The following is a 17,137-nucleotide window of genomic DNA, read 5'->3' as shown; positions in this document are numbered from 1 at the left end:
AGATCTCCTTATTTAAGAATATTCTAATAAGAATAATAAACTACGATGGAAACACATTCCTCTAGCACATTGATAAAGTCCCGTGATATAACTCGACTAGCAGTGGACTGATCTGGCTCGTGGGATGGAAACCCAGTGTTTTATGGGATATTTCTGTTTGATTGTAATATTTGGTTGGAAACACAGCTCATGGAGTCAGTGGTGTGTGTGTGTGTGTGTGTGTGTGTGTGTGTGTGCTGCAGGTGCTGTGTAATATCCTGGCTGCAGATGGAGTCAATGACCCTGATGTTCTGGCCATCAATGGAGGTATGAGCATCTCTGCACTGTGTGAGTGTGTGTGTGTGTGTGTGTGTGTGTGTGTGTCTGACCCTGTCACTCTTTCTCAGCGTCTGCGGCTCTGGCTCTGTCTGATATCCCCTGGAACGGACCCATCGGTGAGTGAGCGTCACACTGTCAACAATGCAGCGAGTGTGTGTGTGTGTGTGTGACACTGTCTGTGTTCCAGGAGCGGTGCGTGTGGGTCTCGTGGACGGAGAGTTCCTCATTAACCCCACGCGCTCTGAGATGAGCGGCAGCAAACTGAACCTGGTGATCGCCGGAGCCCCGTCCAGTCACGTGGGTCAGTGTGAGCCCCTCAGCGCTGGCCGTTACCCATCATGCCCTGCTCTGACTCCCTGTGTGTGTGTGTAGTGATGATGGAGGCGGCGGCGGAGAACGTCCTCCAGCAGGACTTCAGTCACGCGGTGAAGCTCGGAGTCAAGCACACGCAGCAGATCATCCAGGCCCTCCAGCAGATGAGCAGAGAGATGAAGATCAGCAAACGCTCTCCTGTCAGACTCTTCACCGCCGCCGCCGAGATGCTGGACTACACACGCCAGTGAGACACACACACACACACACACACACACACACACAGACACTCACACGCACACAGAGACAGACACACATATACACACACTCACACACACTCTCCTACACACACACACACTCACACACACACACTCTCTCTCACTCACACTCTCCCACACACACACACACAGACTCACACACTGACATCTTTACTATTCTTCATTCATCTGTGACAGATATGAGCTAGGTTTTCTTCATAATCCTGTGCTGTGTGTTCCTCATGACCTCTGTGTGAGCCTGTGATTGGCTGTTGTCTCCTCAGGCTGGCGTCTGAGAAGATCTACGCTGTATTTACAGACTTCACACATGACAAGGTGCGTGTCAGCTTCACACCGGGACCTGCGTCTCTGACAGGAACAGAAGCTGTGCTCACCCTCGGCTCAAACCACATCAGGATGAGTGTGTTTCACATAACACCTGATAAAAACATCCCAATAATCCACAGCACTCCAGTCCATCAGTGAACATCTGGAGAAGACAAAACCTGAACCACATCCAGCATTAAGATGATTTTAACTCAAACACATAGAGTCTATAATCCAGAATAACACTTCCTCCAGTGAAACAGTGCATCTGCTGTTGTCTCTCACAGATTAGTTTAGATCTGTTTAAACGCTGCTTGATCTGTGCAGATTTCTCTCCTGATTCAGACCAGAACACTGTTTCACTGGAGGAAGTGTTATTCTGGATTATAGACTCTATGTGTTTGAGTTAAAATCATCTTAATGCTGGATGTGGTTCAGGTTTTGTCTTCTCCAGATGTTCACTGATGGACTGGAGTGCTGTGGATTATTGAGATGTTTTTATCAGACTCTCATTCTGACGGCACCCATTCACTGCAGAGCATCCATTGATGAGACACTGATGCAGTGCTACATTTCTCCAAACCTGATGAAGACACACACTCCTCCTGATCCTGGATGGCATACATATCATCTAGTCTTGAGTTGTGTGTGAACAGCTTCTTTAAGTGTGTGTGTTTTACCAGATCTCGAGGGATGAGGCGATTAATAAGATCCGTCTGGAGTCAGAGGAGCGCATCAGAGGTGTGTGTTGTTCCTCAGCCGTTATGATTGTGTGTGTGTGTGTGCGGTGTGTAACTGCTGTGTGTGGCGTCTCTAGAGCGCTTCCCTCAGTCCGAATCGTTCGAGGTGGTGGAGGCCTTCAACAGCGTCTCCAGAGAGGTCTTCAGGAACCTGGTTCTCAATGAATACAGACGGTAACTCACACTCATCAGAACTCAGCCAGAGCGTGTGGATTAATGAACCGTTCTGTGTCACACACACGTCAGGCTCACACTGCTCTATCTCAGAGTGAACAGAATCAGGATGTGTGTTTCTGAAGTGTCAGTGTGAGGATCGTTCTGACAGCACTGTGTTCATGTGACAGCTGTGACGGCAGAGATCTGACGTCTCTGCGCAGTATTTCCTGTGAGGTGGACGTGTTCAAGCCGCTCCACGGCTCGGCTCTGTTTCAGAGGGGTCAGACACAGGTCAGCGCTCGCTCTCTCTCTCTGTCGTCTTCATCTGATGTGTCTCTCTTCTGCTTCATGTGTGTTCTGATGCTCGTCTGAACAGGTGCTGTGCTCCGTCACCTTCGACTCGCTGGAGTCCAGCATGAAGACAGACGTGATCACCACCGCGCTCAGGTCAGTGGGCGGTCCACACACACACACATATACACACACACACTCGTCAGCTCGTATGAGGTTTAGATCATGCTGAGGGAATGCTTGAGCTCTATACCTATACACTACAAATGCCCTCAACTACAACATCATTATGGACAAACACAAATACACACACATTAATATATTCGTTCAGGTGATAGAGTAGGATGCATACAGTATGTAGTATAATTAATGTCATAATACAATAAACAAGTGTGTTCTCTCGGATTAAAACCCTGAAATAAATAAAAAAGCCAGAGATGTGTTAGTATTATAAAAGTGTATTGTCATACATCCTCTTATGTCAGGTTCTTACATTTAATCAAAATCGTTCTGATGATATCTCTGGTCCAGTATGTGTGATGTCAGGAGGCACACACATCTCTTCAGATCACATCATCATTAATACAGTAGAGAGTCCTCCTCTGTAGAGGAAGGTAAGGCAGTGGTCAGTCCGGCCGGTCTTGACACTGGTGGAAGTGAAGTGAACTGTAAGTGTTGTCTAGTGCAGGTTTGACTGTTTGTTTTCTTCTAGTGGAGTCAAAGACAAGAACTTCATGCTGCACTATGAGGTGAGTGAGGTTTACTCTGCATGTTTCGCTCTGACTGTACAGTTCTGCTTCATTCACTGAGCGCTTCTTTCAGTTTCCTCCGTATGCCACCAATGAGATCGGGAAGGTGGGAGGAATCAACCGGCGAGAGCTGGGTCACGGTGAGTGTGAGAGCTCATCTCCGTCCCCTCCGAGTGCCGGCGCGGTCTCATGTGTGTGTGTGTGTGTGTGTGTGTGTTCAGGGGCGCTGGCGGAGAAGGCGCTGAGGCCCGTGGTTCCTCCAGATTTCCCCTTCACCATCCGTGTCACGTCTGAGGTGCTGGAGTCCAACGGTGCGTGTCTCTCTGCGCTCGGCGTCTGAGGAGCTGGACTCCTGAGCTCACGCTCTGTCTCTGTTCTGTGTCCACAGGATCGTCCTCCATGGCCTCGGTGTGCGGCGGCAGTCTGGCGCTCATGGACGCAGGTATCCTCATGTGACCGCAGAACTGTCCTTCTGCTGCCCTCAGCTGTTTGCCTGAACACATCCGTCAGTAGTGCACTTTAATAAGAATAATACCTTTATTATATATAGCAGCACCTTCCTGCAAACACAAGATCGCTTTACAATATCAAAACAGATCAACATGACCGCAGATGAACACGAAATATCTGGCATGGATCAGATCAGAGAAACGAGAAGGAGATGATTTAGGGTGGGCTTTGAAATCCTGTAATGAAGAAAGATCAAGAATGTGTTTGGGAATATAATTCCAGAGCGTGAGGCAGATCTATAAAACACTCGTCCACCAAACGATGCTGAGGAATCAACAGCTGACCGGTAGTGAGAGGACTGGAGAGTGAATGTGAATCAGATCAGAAATATATGAGCGGCGAGACCATGAACACAATGAAGTGTGTGTAGGACGAGAGTAACTTGAGTAAAGCAAGCAGAACCCTAGCTGCAGAGTTCTGGTTATACTGGAGCTTATTCAATGTTGTGTTTGCTCGACCATAGAAAAGAGTATTACAGCAGGTGATGAAGCCATGATCCAGTGTCTCAGCATCCTTTATTTAAGAAGAGAAGTAAACTAGCGAGGTTACGGAGGTGAAAGAAGGCAGATTTAGTGAGAGAAGAAATGTGAGGTACAGGACTCAAAGATTATACACAGGTTTTTAACAGTGGAAGGTCGAACCAAGATCCAAGCAATGTTAACACTGTCAGCACAGAAAGCAGCAATATTTTTTGATGAACCAACAAGAGGTAGATCTGTTTATCAGAGTTGAGTCTGAGAAAGTTACCGGTCATCCACACATTTCTATCATGTATACAAGCTGATAAGGAGTTGGTGGGAAAAGGAGAGTTGTGTTAGCTGGGTGTCATCTGCAGTGGAAGTTGAAATGTTACCTAAAGGAAGCATGTAGATGATGAAGAGTAAAGGACCCAGAACAGAGCCCTGGGGAACACCGTGAGAGACCGGAGCAGCAGAGGATTTAATGAGCAGAGATTCATCAGATTAGATCACTGAGAGAGATTGTGTCAGAAGCAAAGCAAGGATCTAACAGAATTACACTGCTAATGGAGCCAGAACCTGAAGAAGTGCTGTGGAGTGTGTGGAAACCTCTGTCTAACACAGCTTGATATAGAGCAGGAACAACAGAGAACTTAATAAAGATTGGCACACAAGAGCAACTTGGAAATTTAATTCAAATGAAATAAGGTAATTCATTGGCTAAGGAAGATACTAAGTAAACTTGTAAAGAAACTAACAAAATCTAAGACAGCCAGTCATCCATCAACTTTCCCTACGTGATGCACAGCATGGGAGTCAGTCCCTTCCAGAATGTGTAAAAGATGTCCTGCTTCGGCCCATGTGATGACGAGCAGGTGTTTGTGTCCAGGCGTGCCCATCTCCTCGGCTGTGGCCGGAGTCGCCATCGGCCTCATATCTAAAGCCCATCCTGAGAAAGCGTCAGAGATCCAGGACTACAGACTCCTGACTGATATCCTGGTAGGTGCTCCAGCATCTGTTTCCGAGCGTTAGCTGAGCGTGTGTTCATTCCTCTGCTCTCTAATCAAGGGAATAGAGGACTACAACGGAGACATGGACTTCAAGATGGCAGGCAGCAGTAAAGGGATCACGGCTCTGCAGGTAACACACACTCCTGTGCTCCGTCTGTGTGTGTTCACAAGAGAGAGAACCATATTATCACCATCCAGATGTCTCCATATCATCATGGTCACATGAAAAAAAATGTCTTCTGGACAAGAAGTGTAGTTTTTAAAATCTGTTTGTTTTGGTGATGATTCGAACTCGAACTCAAAGTGAAGCACACACTTGGTTCAGATGATCAGCCTGTGATCTGGTGTTTTCTGTGTCATCACTGAATAATGCAGTCAACTCCTTTATTTGACATGCTGTGAGTTTAGTGTGTGTTTAAGAACACACCAGACAACAGTTCTGCTTTATTTTCACAGCAGATGATCACAGCGTTTCACTAGATTTGTAGTATTAACTTCTAAATTAAAGATGAAAGTGCAGTATGAATTGCAGTCAGCAAGTGGTTTAAACACAGTCCACATTCACAATATCCCCACTCAAGTCTTCTTAAAGACACATGGCTTTCAGCTCTTCATTTTTAACTCAAAGTGCACTAGATAGAATAATTTAACTTTAAAATTTACGAAATTCTTCATTTGTCTTTGTCAATAAATATCCAGTAGTGCTGTTCTTGTATGGTGAGATGTTGGTGTCTCCCACAGGCTGATGTTAAAGTCCAGGGGCTTCCTCTGAAGATCGTGATGGAGGCCATACAGCAGGCCACAGGTACTGGTCACTCCTCAAGCATCTCCTGACCTACACCACGAGTGTGTGACCTGACGCTTGCTGTTTCCTTTCAGTGGCCAAACGGGAGATTTTAGGCATCATGAACAAGGTCATCTCTAAAGCCAGGAGCTCCAGGAAAGAGAACGGCCCGCTCGTTGGTATGATGATTTCCTTCTTGTGTGGTTTCTGCTGCTTTTCTGTTTTTCTGATCCTGACCTGAGCTCGTCTCCACAGAGAACATCAAAGTGCCTCTATCTAGACGAGCTCTGTTCGTGGGTCCAGGAGGATTCAATCTGCGCAGACTGCAGGCTCAGACAGGTCTGTGTGTGTGTCTGTGTGTGTCAGTGTGTGTGTGTGTGTCAGTTCAGTGTGTGTGATGAAGCTCTGCTCTTGCTCTCTGGCAGGTGTGACCATCTCTCAGGTGGACGAGGAGACGTTCTCTGTGTTTGCTCCGACACCCGGGGCCATGAGTGAAGCGCAGGAGTGGATCCGATCCGTCTGCAGAGATGATGTGAGTGTGATGATCAGACTCTGGTGAAGTCTCGGGGTCAGACTCTGGTGAAGTCTCGGGGTCAGACTCTGGTGAAGTCTCGGGGTCAGACTCTGGTGACGTCTCGGGGTCAGACTCTGGTGACGTCTCGGGGTCAGACTCTGGTGAAGTCTCGGGGTCAGACTCTGGTGAAGTCTCGGGGTCAGACTCTGGTGAAGTCTCGGGGTCAGACTCTGGTGAAGTCTCGGGGTCAGACTCTGGTGAAGTCTCGGGGTCAGACTCCGGTGAAGTCTCGGGGTCAGACTCCGGTGAAGTCTCGGGGTCAGACTCCGGTGAAGTCTCGGGGTCAGACTCCGGTGAAGTCTCGGGGTCAGGCTCTGGTGAGGTCTCGGGGTCAGGCTCTGGTGAAGTCTCGGGGTCAGACTCCGGTGAAGTCTCGGGGTCAGACTCCGGTGAAGTCTCGGGGTCAGGCTCTTGTGAAGTCTCGGGGTCAGACTCTGGTGAAGTCTCGGGGTCAGACTCTGGTGAGGTCTCGGGGTCAGACTCTGGTGAGGTCTCGGGGTCAGACTCTGGTGAAGTCTCGGGGTCAGACTCTGGTGAAGTCTCGGGGTCAGACTCTGGTGAAGTCTCGGGGTCAGACTCTGGTGAAGTCTCGGGGTCAGACTGGTGAAGTCTCGGGGTAAGACTCTGGTGAAGTCTCGGGGTCAGACTCTGGTGAAGTCTCGGGGTAAGACTCTGGTGAAGTCTCGGGGTCAGACTCTGGTGACGTCTCGGGGTCAGACTCTGGTGAAGTCTCGGGGTCAGGCTCTGGTGAAGTCTCGGGGTCAGACTCTGGTGAAGTCTCGGTGTCAGATTCTGATGGGGTCTCGGGGACAGACTCTGATGGGGTCAGACTCCGATGAAGTCTCGGGGTCAGACTCCGATGAAGTCTCGGGGTCAGACTCCGGTGAAGTCTCGGGGTCAGACTCCGGTGACGTCTCGGGGTCAGGCTCTGGTGAAGTCTCGGGGTCAGATTCTGATGGGGTCTCGGGGACAGACTCTGATGGGGTCAGACTCCGATGAAGTCTCGGGGTCAGACTCCGGTGAAGTCTCGGGGTCAGACTCCGGTGAAGTCTCGGGGTCAGACTCCGGTGAAGTCTCGGGGTCAGACTGGTGAAGTCTCGGGGAAAGACTCTGGTGACGTCTCGGGGTCAGTCTCTGGTGACGTCTCGGGGTCAGGCTCTGGTGAAGTCTCGGGATCAGACTCTGGTGACGTCTCGGGGTCAGACTCTGGTGATGTCTCGGGATCAGGCTCTGGTGAAGTCTCGGGGTCAGACTCTGGTGACGTCTCGGGGTCAGACTCTGGTGACGTCTCGGGGTCAGACTCTGGTGAAGTCTCGGGGTCAGGCTCTGGTGAAGTCTCGGGGTCAGATTCTGATGGGGTCTCGGGGTCAGATTCTGATGGGGTCAGACTCCGATGAAGTCTCGGGGTCAGACTCCGATGAAGTCTCGGGGTCAGACTCCGATGTGGTCAGACTCCGGTGAAGTCTCGAGATCAGATTCTGAAGAAGTCTCGGGATCAGACTCCGGCGAAGTCTCGGGGTCAGACTCCGGTGAAGTCTCGGGGTCAGACTCCGGTGAAGTCTCGGGGTCAGACTCCGGTGAAGTCTCGGGGTCAGACTCCGGTGAAGTCTCGGGGTCAGACTGGTGAAGTCTCGGGGTAAGACTCTGGTGACGTCTCGGGGTCAGGCTCTGGTGACGTCTCGGGATCAGGCTCTGGTGAAGTCTCAGGGTAAGACTCTGGTGAAGTCTCGGGGTCAGACTGGTGAAGTCTCAGGGTAAGACTCTGGTGAAGTCTCGGAGTCAGACTCTGGTGACGTCTCGGGGTCAGACTCTGGTGACGTCTCGGGATCAGGCTCTGGTGAAGTCTCGGGATCAGACTCTGGTGACGTCTCGGGGTCAGACTCTGGTGAAGTCTCGGAGTCAGACTCTGGTGACGTCTCGGGGTCAGACTCTGGTGACGTCTCGGGATCAGGCTCTGGTGAAGTCTCGGGATCAGACTCTGGTGAAGTCTCAGGGTAAGACTCTGGTGAAGTCTCGGAGTCAGACTCTGGTGACGTCTCGGGGTCAGACTCTGGTGACGTCTCGGGATCAGGCTCTGGTGATGTCTCGGGATCAGGCTCTGGTGAAGTCTCGGGGTCAGACTCTGGTGAAGTCTCGGGGTCAGACTGGTGAAGTCTCAGGGTAAGACTCTGGTGAAGTCTCGGGGTCAGACTCTGGTGACGTCTCGGGGTCAGACTCTGGTGACGTCTCGGGATCAGGCTCTGGTGAAGTCTCGGGATCAGACTCTGGTGACGTCTCGGGGTCAGACTCTGGTGATGTCTCGGGATCAGGCTCTGGTGAAGTCTCGGGGTCAGACTCTGGTGACGTCTCGGGGTCAGACTCTGGTGACGTCTCGGGGTCAGACTCTGGTGAAGTCTCGGGGTCAGGCTCTGGTGAAGTCTCGGGGTCAGATTCTGATGGGGTCTCGGGGTCAGATTCTGATGGGGTCAGACTCCGATGAAGTCTCGGGGTCAGACTCCGATGAAGTCTCGGGGTCAGACTCCGATGTGGTCAGACTCCGGTGAAGTCTCGAGATCAGATTCTGAAGAAGTCTCGGGATCAGACTCTGGTGAAGTCTCGGGGTCAGACTCTGGTGAAGTCTCGGGATCAGACTCTGGTGAAGTCTCGGGGTCAGACTCCGGTGAAGTCTCGGGGTCAGACTCCGGTGAAGTCTCGGGGTCAGACTGGTGAAGTCTCGGGGTAAGACTCTGATGAAGTCTAATGGTCAGACTCTGGTGACGTCTCGGGGTCAGACTCTGGTGACGTCTCGGGGTCAGGCTCTGGTGAAATCTCGGGGTCAGATTCTGATGGGGTCTCGGGGACAGACTCTGATGGGGTCAGACTCCGATGAAGTCTCGGGGTAAGACTCCGATGAAGTCTCGGAGTCAGACTCCGGTGAAGTCTCGGAGTCAGACTCCGGCGAAGTCTCGGGGTCAGACTCCGGCGAAGTCTCGGGGTCAGACTCCGGTGAAGTCTCGGGGTCAGACTCCGGTGAAGTCTCGGGGTCAGACTCCGGTGAAGTCTCGGGGTCAGACTGGTGAAGTCTCGGGGTAAGACTCTGGTGACGTCTCGGGGTCAGGCTCTGGTGACGTCTCGGGATCAGGCTCTGGTGAAGTCTCAGGGTAAGACTCTGGTGAAGTCTCGGGGTCAGACTGGTGAAGTCTCAGGGTAAGACTCTGGTGAAGTCTCGGAGTCAGACTCTGGTGAAGTCTCGGGGTCAGACTGGTGAAGTCTCGGGGTCAGACTCTGGTGAAGTCTCGGGGTCAGATTCTGATGAAGTCTCAGGGTCAGGCTCTGGTGAAGTCTCGGGGTCAGGCTCTGGTGAAGTCTCGGGGTCAGACTCTGGTGAAGTCTCAGGGTAAGACTCTGGTGAAGTCTCGGGGTCAGGCTCTGGTGAAGTCTCGGGGTCAGACTGGTGAAGTCTCGGGGTCAGGCTCTGGTGAAGTCTCGGAGTCAGGCTCTGGTGAAGTCTCGGGATCAGGCTCTGGTGACGTCTCGGGATCAGGCTCTGGTGATGTCTCGGGATCAGGCTCTGGTGAAGTCTCGGGGTCAGACTCTGGTGAAGTCTCGGGGTCAGACTGGTGAAGTCTCAGGGTAAGACTCTGGTGAAGTCTCGGGGTCAGACTCTGGTGACGTCTCGGGGTCAGACTCTGGTGACGTCTCGGGATCAGGCTCTGGTGAAGTCTCGGGATCAGACTCTGGTGACGTCTCGGGGTCAGACTCTGGTGATGTCTCGGGATCAGGCTCTGGTGAAGTCTCGGGGTCAGACTCTGGTGACGTCTCGGGGTCAGACTCTGGTGACGTCTCGGGGTCAGACTCTGGTGAAGTCTCGGGGTCAGGCTCTGGTGAAGTCTCGGGGTCAGATTCTGATGGGGTCTCGGGGTCAGATTCTGATGGGGTCAGACTCCGATGAAGTCTCGGGGTCAGACTCCGATGAAGTCTCGGGGTCAGACTCCGATGTGGTCAGACTCCGGTGAAGTCTCGAGATCAGATTCTGAAGAAGTCTCGGGATCAGACTCTGGTGAAGTCTCGGGGTCAGACTCTGGTGAAGTCTCGGGATCAGACTCTGGTGAAGTCTCGGGGTCAGACTCCGGTGAAGTCTCGGGGTCAGACTCCGGTGAAGTCTCGGGGTCAGACTGGTGAAGTCTCGGGGTAAGACTCTGATGAAGTCTCGGAGTCAGACTCTGGTGAAGTCTCGGGGTCAGACTGGTGAAGTCTCGGGGTCAGACTCTGGTGAAGTCTCGGGGTCAGATTCTGATGAAGTCTCGGGGTCAGGCTCTGGTGAAGTCTCGGGGTCAGGCTCTGGTGAAGTCTCGGGGTCAGACTCTTGTGAAGTCTCAGGGTAAGACTCTGGTGAAGTCTCGGGGTCAGGCTCTGGTGAAGTCTCGGGGTCAGACTGGTGAAGTCTCGGGGTCAGGCTCTGGTGAAGTCTCGGAGTCAGGCTCTGGTGAAGTCTCGGGGTCAGACTCTGGTGAAGTCTCGGGGTCAGGCTCTGGTGAAGTCTTGGTGTCAGACTGGTGAAGTCTCGGGGTCAGACTCTGGTGAAGTCTCGGAGTCAGACTCTGGTGAAGTCTTGGGGTCAGACTGGTGAAGTCTCGGGGTCAGGCTCTGGTGAAGTCTCGGGGTCAGGCTCTGGTGAAGTCTCGGGGTCAGGCTCTGGTGAAGTCTCGGGGTCAGGCTCTGGTGAAGTCTCGGGGTCAGGCTCTGGTGAAGTCTCAGGGTAAGACTCTGGTGAAGTCTCGGGGTCAGGCTCTGGTGAAGTCTTGGGGTCAGACTGGTGAAGTCTCGGGGTCAGGCTCTGGTGAAGTCTCGGGGTCAGGCTCTGGTGAAGTCTTGGTGTCAGACTGGTGAAGTCTCGGGGTCAGACTCTGGTGAAGTCTCGGAGTCAGACTCTGGTGAAGTCTTGGGGTCAGACTGGTGAAGTCTCGGGGTCAGGCTCTGGTGAAGTCTCGGGGTCAGGCTCTGGTGAAGTCTCGGGGTCAGGCTCTGGTGAAGTCTCGGGGTCAGGCTCTGGTGAAGTCTCGGGGTCAGACTGGTGAAGTCTCGGGGTCAGGCTCTGGTGAAGTCTCGGAGTCAGGCTCTGGTGAAGTCTCGGGGTCAGACTCTGGTGAAGTCTCGGGGTCAGGCTCTGGTGAAGTCTTGGTGTCAGACTGGTGAAGTCTCGGGGTCAGACTCTGGTGAAGTCTCGGAGTCAGACTCTGGTGAAGTCTTGGGGTCAGACTGGTGAAGTCTCGGGGTCAGGCTCTGGTGAAGTCTCGGGGTCAGGCTCTGGTGAAGTCTCGGGGTCAGGCTCTGGTGAAGTCTCGGGGTCAGGCTCTGGTGAAGTCTCGGGGTCAGGCTCTGGTGAAGTCTCAGGGTAAGACTCTGGTGAAGTCTCGGGGTCAGGCTCTGGTGAAGTCTTGGGGTCAGACTGGTGAAGTCTCGGGGTCAGGCTCTGGTGAAGTCTCGGGGTCAGGCTCTGGTGAAGTCTTGGTGTCAGACTGGTGAAGTCTCGGGGTCAGACTCTGGTGAAGTCTCGGAGTCAGACTCTGGTGAAGTCTCGGGGTCAGACTGGTGAAGTCTCGGGGTCAGGCTCTGGTGAAGTCTCGGGGTCAGACTCTGGTGAAGTCTCGGGGTCAGACTGGTGAAGTCTCGGGGTCTGGCTCTGGTGAAGTCTCGGGGTCAGACTCTGATGAAGTCTCGGGGTCAGGCTCTGGTGAAGTCTCGGGGTCAGGCTCTGGTGAAGTCTCGGGGTCAGACTCTGGTGAAGTCTCGGTCAGACTGGTGAAGTCTCGGGGTCAGACTCTGGTGAAGTCTCGGGGTCAGATTCTGATGAAGTCTCAGGGTCAGGCTCTGGTGAAGTCTCGGGGTCAGGCTCTGGTGAAGTCTCTGGGTCAGGCTCTGGTGAAGTCTCGGGGTCAGACTCTGGTGAAGTCTCAGGGTAAGACTCTGGTGAAGTCTCGGAGTCAGACTCTGGTGAAGTCTCGGGGTCAGACTCTGGTGAAGTCTCGGGGTCAGATTCTGATGGGGTCTCGGGATCAGACTCTGGTGAAGTCTCGGGGTCAGACTCTGGTGAAGTCTCGGGGTCAGACTCTGGTGAAGTCTCGGGGTCAGACTCTGATGGGGTCAGACTCTGTTGAAGTCTCAGGGTCAGACTCTAATGCCTGTCTTCTGTTTTGCAGCAGGAGCAGCAGCTGGAGTTCGGAGCCGTGTACACAGCCACCATCACAGAGATCAGGTGGAGTCTAGCCAGCACCACACACCTCCACACGTCATCCTTCAGATAGAGCTGAAGACTCTTGCTGCTAATAAACTGCCTCTCAGGTCATCCCACATAGAGTCCCAAGAAAAAAGCTTTTTAGCTGAAACCGTTCTTCTTGGTGATTTATAGAATTAAGTAAGCAGCTACCTGTCTATGAGAATAAAAAAAGGCAACACAAAATTAATACATTACTTTTAATTATTAAGCAGACGCTTTTTACAAATGAGGACAATAGAAGCAATCAAAATCAACAAAAGAGCAATGATACACAAGTGCTATAACTAGTCTCCGTTAGCTTAACACAGAACAAGATAGCAAGGGCTTTTTAATCATAATAAATAAAGAAAACAGATAGAATAGAGCAAGCTAGTGTTGTTTTTTTTAAGAAATCAAGCAGTTAGTAAATGAACAGATGGAAAGTCAAAAAGGTTTTTTTTTTATTGAGGTTTTATGAAGCAAAACAATCAGTCTGTTTAAGAAACCAAACATTATTTACAACATTATTACCTATGATCCAGAGCTTCAGACAAATGGAGAAATGCTATTATTTTTCAACAAAATGGTTCTTTCCAACAGTTTGATTTAATGAAGTGTTTCAGTTCACTAGTTAATTTACATAATCACAATCAGAAAGAGCTTTATTACCAAGGGTGTTCACACACACACACACACACACACATGGAGTTTGTCTTGGTGTCAGGAGCTTCCAGTACAGAAGGTTCAGACATAGTGCAAACATACTTATAATTACGGTAATAAAACACTAATAATAAAGACCTCACATCATAGATCCTCAGTATATCATCAGGAGCCATGGGAATTCATTTTGAGTTCCTGGACAGCTGTGTATGAATCACCAAGGAGCACCATTTCAGCTTAATATCTTAACCGTTCTACTGAAGAAAAAGACACCTCTAAAGAAATAATCTCTGTTGTGGTGACACACTGCACTATGTGGTCACAAAAAACTATGGTTTGCATTTATTTCAATGTATTGCAAGTGAATTTAAGTTGTTAATGTGATCCGCAGTGAAAGATAACTAATTTGGCTATATACTGCTCCTAATACTGCTCCTAGAGCGAGGGAGTACTGAACCTGCAGCTCTAAGACTCTAATATTCCTGCTGTCTGTCATGTTTAGCTAAATCTCTCACTGCTTTTGACTAAAACACTTTTGTAACTTTAATAAAAAACAAATATATTAAATCAGAGACTGACATTAGTGAAGAATTAGCAGTTTACTGAAGTAAATTAAAAAGTGTCTGTACTTTATCAGACTGTTTTTCTTTTACTTCATTCCATTCCAAAGCATAATATTGTACTTTTTACTGCACTATATTTCATAAATAAGTGTTTTTTTTTTTTGTTGTTGTTACATTTAATACTCAAGAAACTTTAATATGTGGTACTTTTACTGAGTGCACTTTTCTAATTAAATATTAAATGATATTTAACATGAAACGTAGTGCAGTAAAAAGTACAATATAATGCTCTGGGATGTTGAGAAGTAAAGTTTTCTCAAGACAAACACTGAAAGTACAGACACTTGAAAAGCACTTTACAAACACTTGACTCTGTTTAAGTTACAGTGTTTTTATAGATTCATACAATGTATGTAGCATTTCTTATTTGCTCTACTGTAGTTTTTTTGGCCTGTCGCTTGTAATTAGTTTCTTATTGTTAATCACTGACTGTTTGCCTTAAGTGAGCTCGAGTTGTGTTTGTTTTAATTTAGTATTAGCTTTTTTGATATTGACACGGGTGACAAGAATTATGAAATTTGTATGGCACCAAACACTGTTGATCTCCTGAAGACTTATTGAGTGGTGTGTGTTAATGTGAGTGTGTGTTCCAGGGACATCGGTGTGATGGTGAAGCTCTATCCCAACATGAGCGGTGTGCTCCTGCACAACTCCCAGCTGGACCACAAGCGGGTGAGCACCTGACCTCTGACCTCTGACCCCGCTCTGCTCCGGTTCTGAACCTCGTGTGTGTGTGTGTGTGTTCCAGATCAAGCACCCCAGCGCTCTGGGCCTGGAGGTCGGCCAGCAGATCCAGGTGCAGTGGAAGCAGACGCAGTGTGTGTTCTCTGAGCTCTCAGGGGTCTTCATGAGTGTGTTCTGTTCTCTCAGGTCAAGTACTTCGGCCGTGACCCCACCGACGGCAGGATGAGGCTGTCTCGTAAGGTGCTTCAGTCTCCGGCGGCGGCGGCGGTGAGGAGTCTGAGCGACAGACACAGCATCTCTATAGGAGCGTCCGGAGAGCAGAGCCCCGACTCATAGAGCTCCTCACACACTGTCTTTTATAATAAATGCTATTATTACACACATTGTCCTCACTGAAACCGCTTGAGCTTCTGCGTGACACAGAACCAGTGTGAATGTGTTCATAGTCATGCAGATTTTGTAGAAAAGAGAAAATGACCAAACAACTGACGGTGTTCTTTGCAAAGCATCATGGGATTGTGTGCTGATCGTCCCCATGTTTATGGGTTGTGTCCTTCAATCTGCCAAGTACAATTTAACAATGTATATTTATATTAATAAATGAGCTGAAATCAGACCTAACGTTGTTTGTGACACATACGGAAACGTGTATTATCATATCGTACATTACTGCACACTATCTGTCTTTAAAGGACATTATAATTAAATACTGGACCTCACCGTTGTGCTCTATAGTACAGTTACTACAGTCCAATAATAATAGTACTCTGATATCTGGATATTCCCTTATCAATATTAACCATGGTTTTAGTACAAATAAAACCTCAGTAACCACAAACGAACCATTGTTCCCTTTGGAGAATGGTGTCTGGACCTGGCGGTAACACCGTGGGGACTCGCTTCACTGATTATTCGTTTGGTGTGATGGGGGGTGACCATGAACCTGAGGAGGCGCTGTCCCTAACGCTTTCTGAGATCGGCGTTTGAAGGCATAGCGTATCAGTTCAGGGTGATGCCGTTTGGGCTAGCACTGGCACCGCACACATTCACGAAATGTGTGGACCCGGCCCTTTCCCCTCTGAGAGCGAGAGGAATACACGTAGTGAAGTATCTGTATGATTGGCTGGTCTTGAGGACACTTCAGGGTGTTCAGTAAGATCTCAGGAAGGGAGTCCCCAAGGTGTTAAAGGGGGGGGGTGAAATGCTATTTCATGCATACTGAGTTTTTTACACTGTTAAAGAGTTGGATTCCCATGCTAAACATGGACAAAGTTAAAGAAATTAAGTTGTACGTTTGAAGGAGTATTTTTGGAACAAAAGTTCCGGTTTGTCACAAGTTTGGGAAAGTTTTTTTCGAGTATGGCTCTGTGTGACGTTAGATGGAGCAGAATTTCCTTATATGTGTCCTGAGGCACTTCTGCCGGAAGAGAGCGCTCCCGTATAGCAGAGCACTGAGAGCACAACAGACTTCACTGATCAGAGCGAGAGCGTCGCCAAATGTCACAAAAGAAGTGTGTTTTTGGTTGCCAGGGCAAGACAACCCTGCACAGATTACCAAAAGAGAAACAGCATTAAGAGACCAGTGGATGGAGTTTATTTTTACAGAGCATCAACGGAGTTGTGTAAGTGTTTGTGTTTGTTCCCTGCATTTCAAAGATGCTTGTTTCAAAAACAAGGCCCAGTTTGACGATGGATTTGCACATCGTTTATTTCTTAAGGATGATGCAATCCCAACGAAAAAGGGTCACGATCGTGTGTTGGAACCACATGCGGTGAGTAAAACTGCTTCAAATATCTCTGTGTTGTTAACTTAGCTATCGGCGCGTAAGCACATCAAGTAAGGGGTTGTAGTTAAATCAGTTACATAAGAAAATGTTAGTCATATCGCACACAAATATTTGAATTGATGTGTTTCATAACCTGCAGGAAACCGCAGTGTGTCCATAACTCTCGTTTCCTGTCTGGGTCACGTGTGTGTGCTTTATAGTTTCAGATGGACAGTTCATAGCTTCCCAAAGATTTGATTTCATAAACACTATCATAGCTACTAAACTACATCTTATTATTCTATATCAACCTCAGAAGAATGGTCTTAAAGAAGAGCTGAATTATTATAATCTTAATTCAAATTATTGTAAAGTCTGACAGTACTGTAGGTTGCTTTAAGTGTTTGAAAAGGATTAACACTTACATTCATTATAATTTTAGGAATGTTTTCAAAAAATAATCGAATTTTAATAAAGTAATTGGATTAGTTACACAACCTATCTACAGTGTTAGATGTAATCTCCTCATCTGTAACCTGTTCCGGTGTTTTAGACACCGCTGAGATCAGAGTCAGAACAAATGGGCTTCTCTCTCAAATCACCGCGAGCGTCTGATCCGGGAGCGGTTCGCGGTAACTATGGTAACGGCGGAGTCCTGCGCGGCCGCCGTAGTAGCCCCC

At 49.4% G+C, this 17,137-nt stretch overlaps 1 protein-coding gene across 2 annotated transcripts in view; it reads left to right on the top strand.

The window, feature by feature from the left end:
• Positions 1–15,307, top strand: part of pnpt1 (polyribonucleotide nucleotidyltransferase 1) — an 18,345-nt gene extending 3,038 nt beyond the window's left edge. Inside the window, exons 6-28 of one of the 2 annotated variants that reach the window (XM_026224708.1) lie at positions 243–306; positions 387–434; positions 506–619; positions 691–877; positions 1,172–1,223; positions 1,898–1,955; positions 2,032–2,128; positions 2,299–2,401; positions 2,487–2,557; positions 3,114–3,150; positions 3,224–3,290; positions 3,372–3,461; positions 3,539–3,592; positions 5,008–5,117; positions 5,187–5,258; positions 5,870–5,933; positions 6,008–6,091; positions 6,168–6,251; positions 6,338–6,444; positions 12,669–12,721; positions 14,601–14,679; positions 14,756–14,803; positions 14,878–15,307. In XM_026224708.1, the coding sequence (XP_026080493.1) occupies positions 243–306; positions 387–434; positions 506–619; positions 691–877; positions 1,172–1,223; positions 1,898–1,955; positions 2,032–2,128; positions 2,299–2,401; positions 2,487–2,557; positions 3,114–3,150; positions 3,224–3,290; positions 3,372–3,461; positions 3,539–3,592; positions 5,008–5,117; positions 5,187–5,258; positions 5,870–5,933; positions 6,008–6,091; positions 6,168–6,251; positions 6,338–6,444; positions 12,669–12,721; positions 14,601–14,679; positions 14,756–14,803; positions 14,878–15,027 (1,893 nt within the window). In that variant the 3' untranslated portion in view covers positions 15,028–15,307. Of the gene's footprint in view, positions 1–242; positions 307–386; positions 435–505; positions 620–690; positions 878–1,171; positions 1,224–1,897; positions 1,956–2,031; positions 2,129–2,298; positions 2,402–2,486; positions 2,558–3,113; positions 3,151–3,223; positions 3,291–3,371; positions 3,462–3,538; positions 3,593–5,007; positions 5,118–5,186; positions 5,259–5,869; positions 5,934–6,007; positions 6,092–6,167; positions 6,252–6,337; positions 6,445–12,665; positions 12,722–14,600; positions 14,680–14,755; positions 14,804–14,877 lie in introns of both variants that reach the window. The other variant, XM_026224707.1, reaches the window with a different exon arrangement.
• Positions 15,308–17,137: the final 1,830 nt, after the last annotated feature.

Source organism: Carassius auratus, chromosome 38, assembly GCF_003368295.1.
Source record: "Carassius auratus strain Wakin chromosome 38, ASM336829v1, whole genome shotgun sequence".
Taxonomy (NCBI): Eukaryota; Metazoa; Chordata; class Actinopteri; order Cypriniformes; family Cyprinidae; genus Carassius; species Carassius auratus.
Note: the sequence above shows the minus strand (reverse complement) of the source record. Positions and strands in the feature narration are given on the sequence as shown.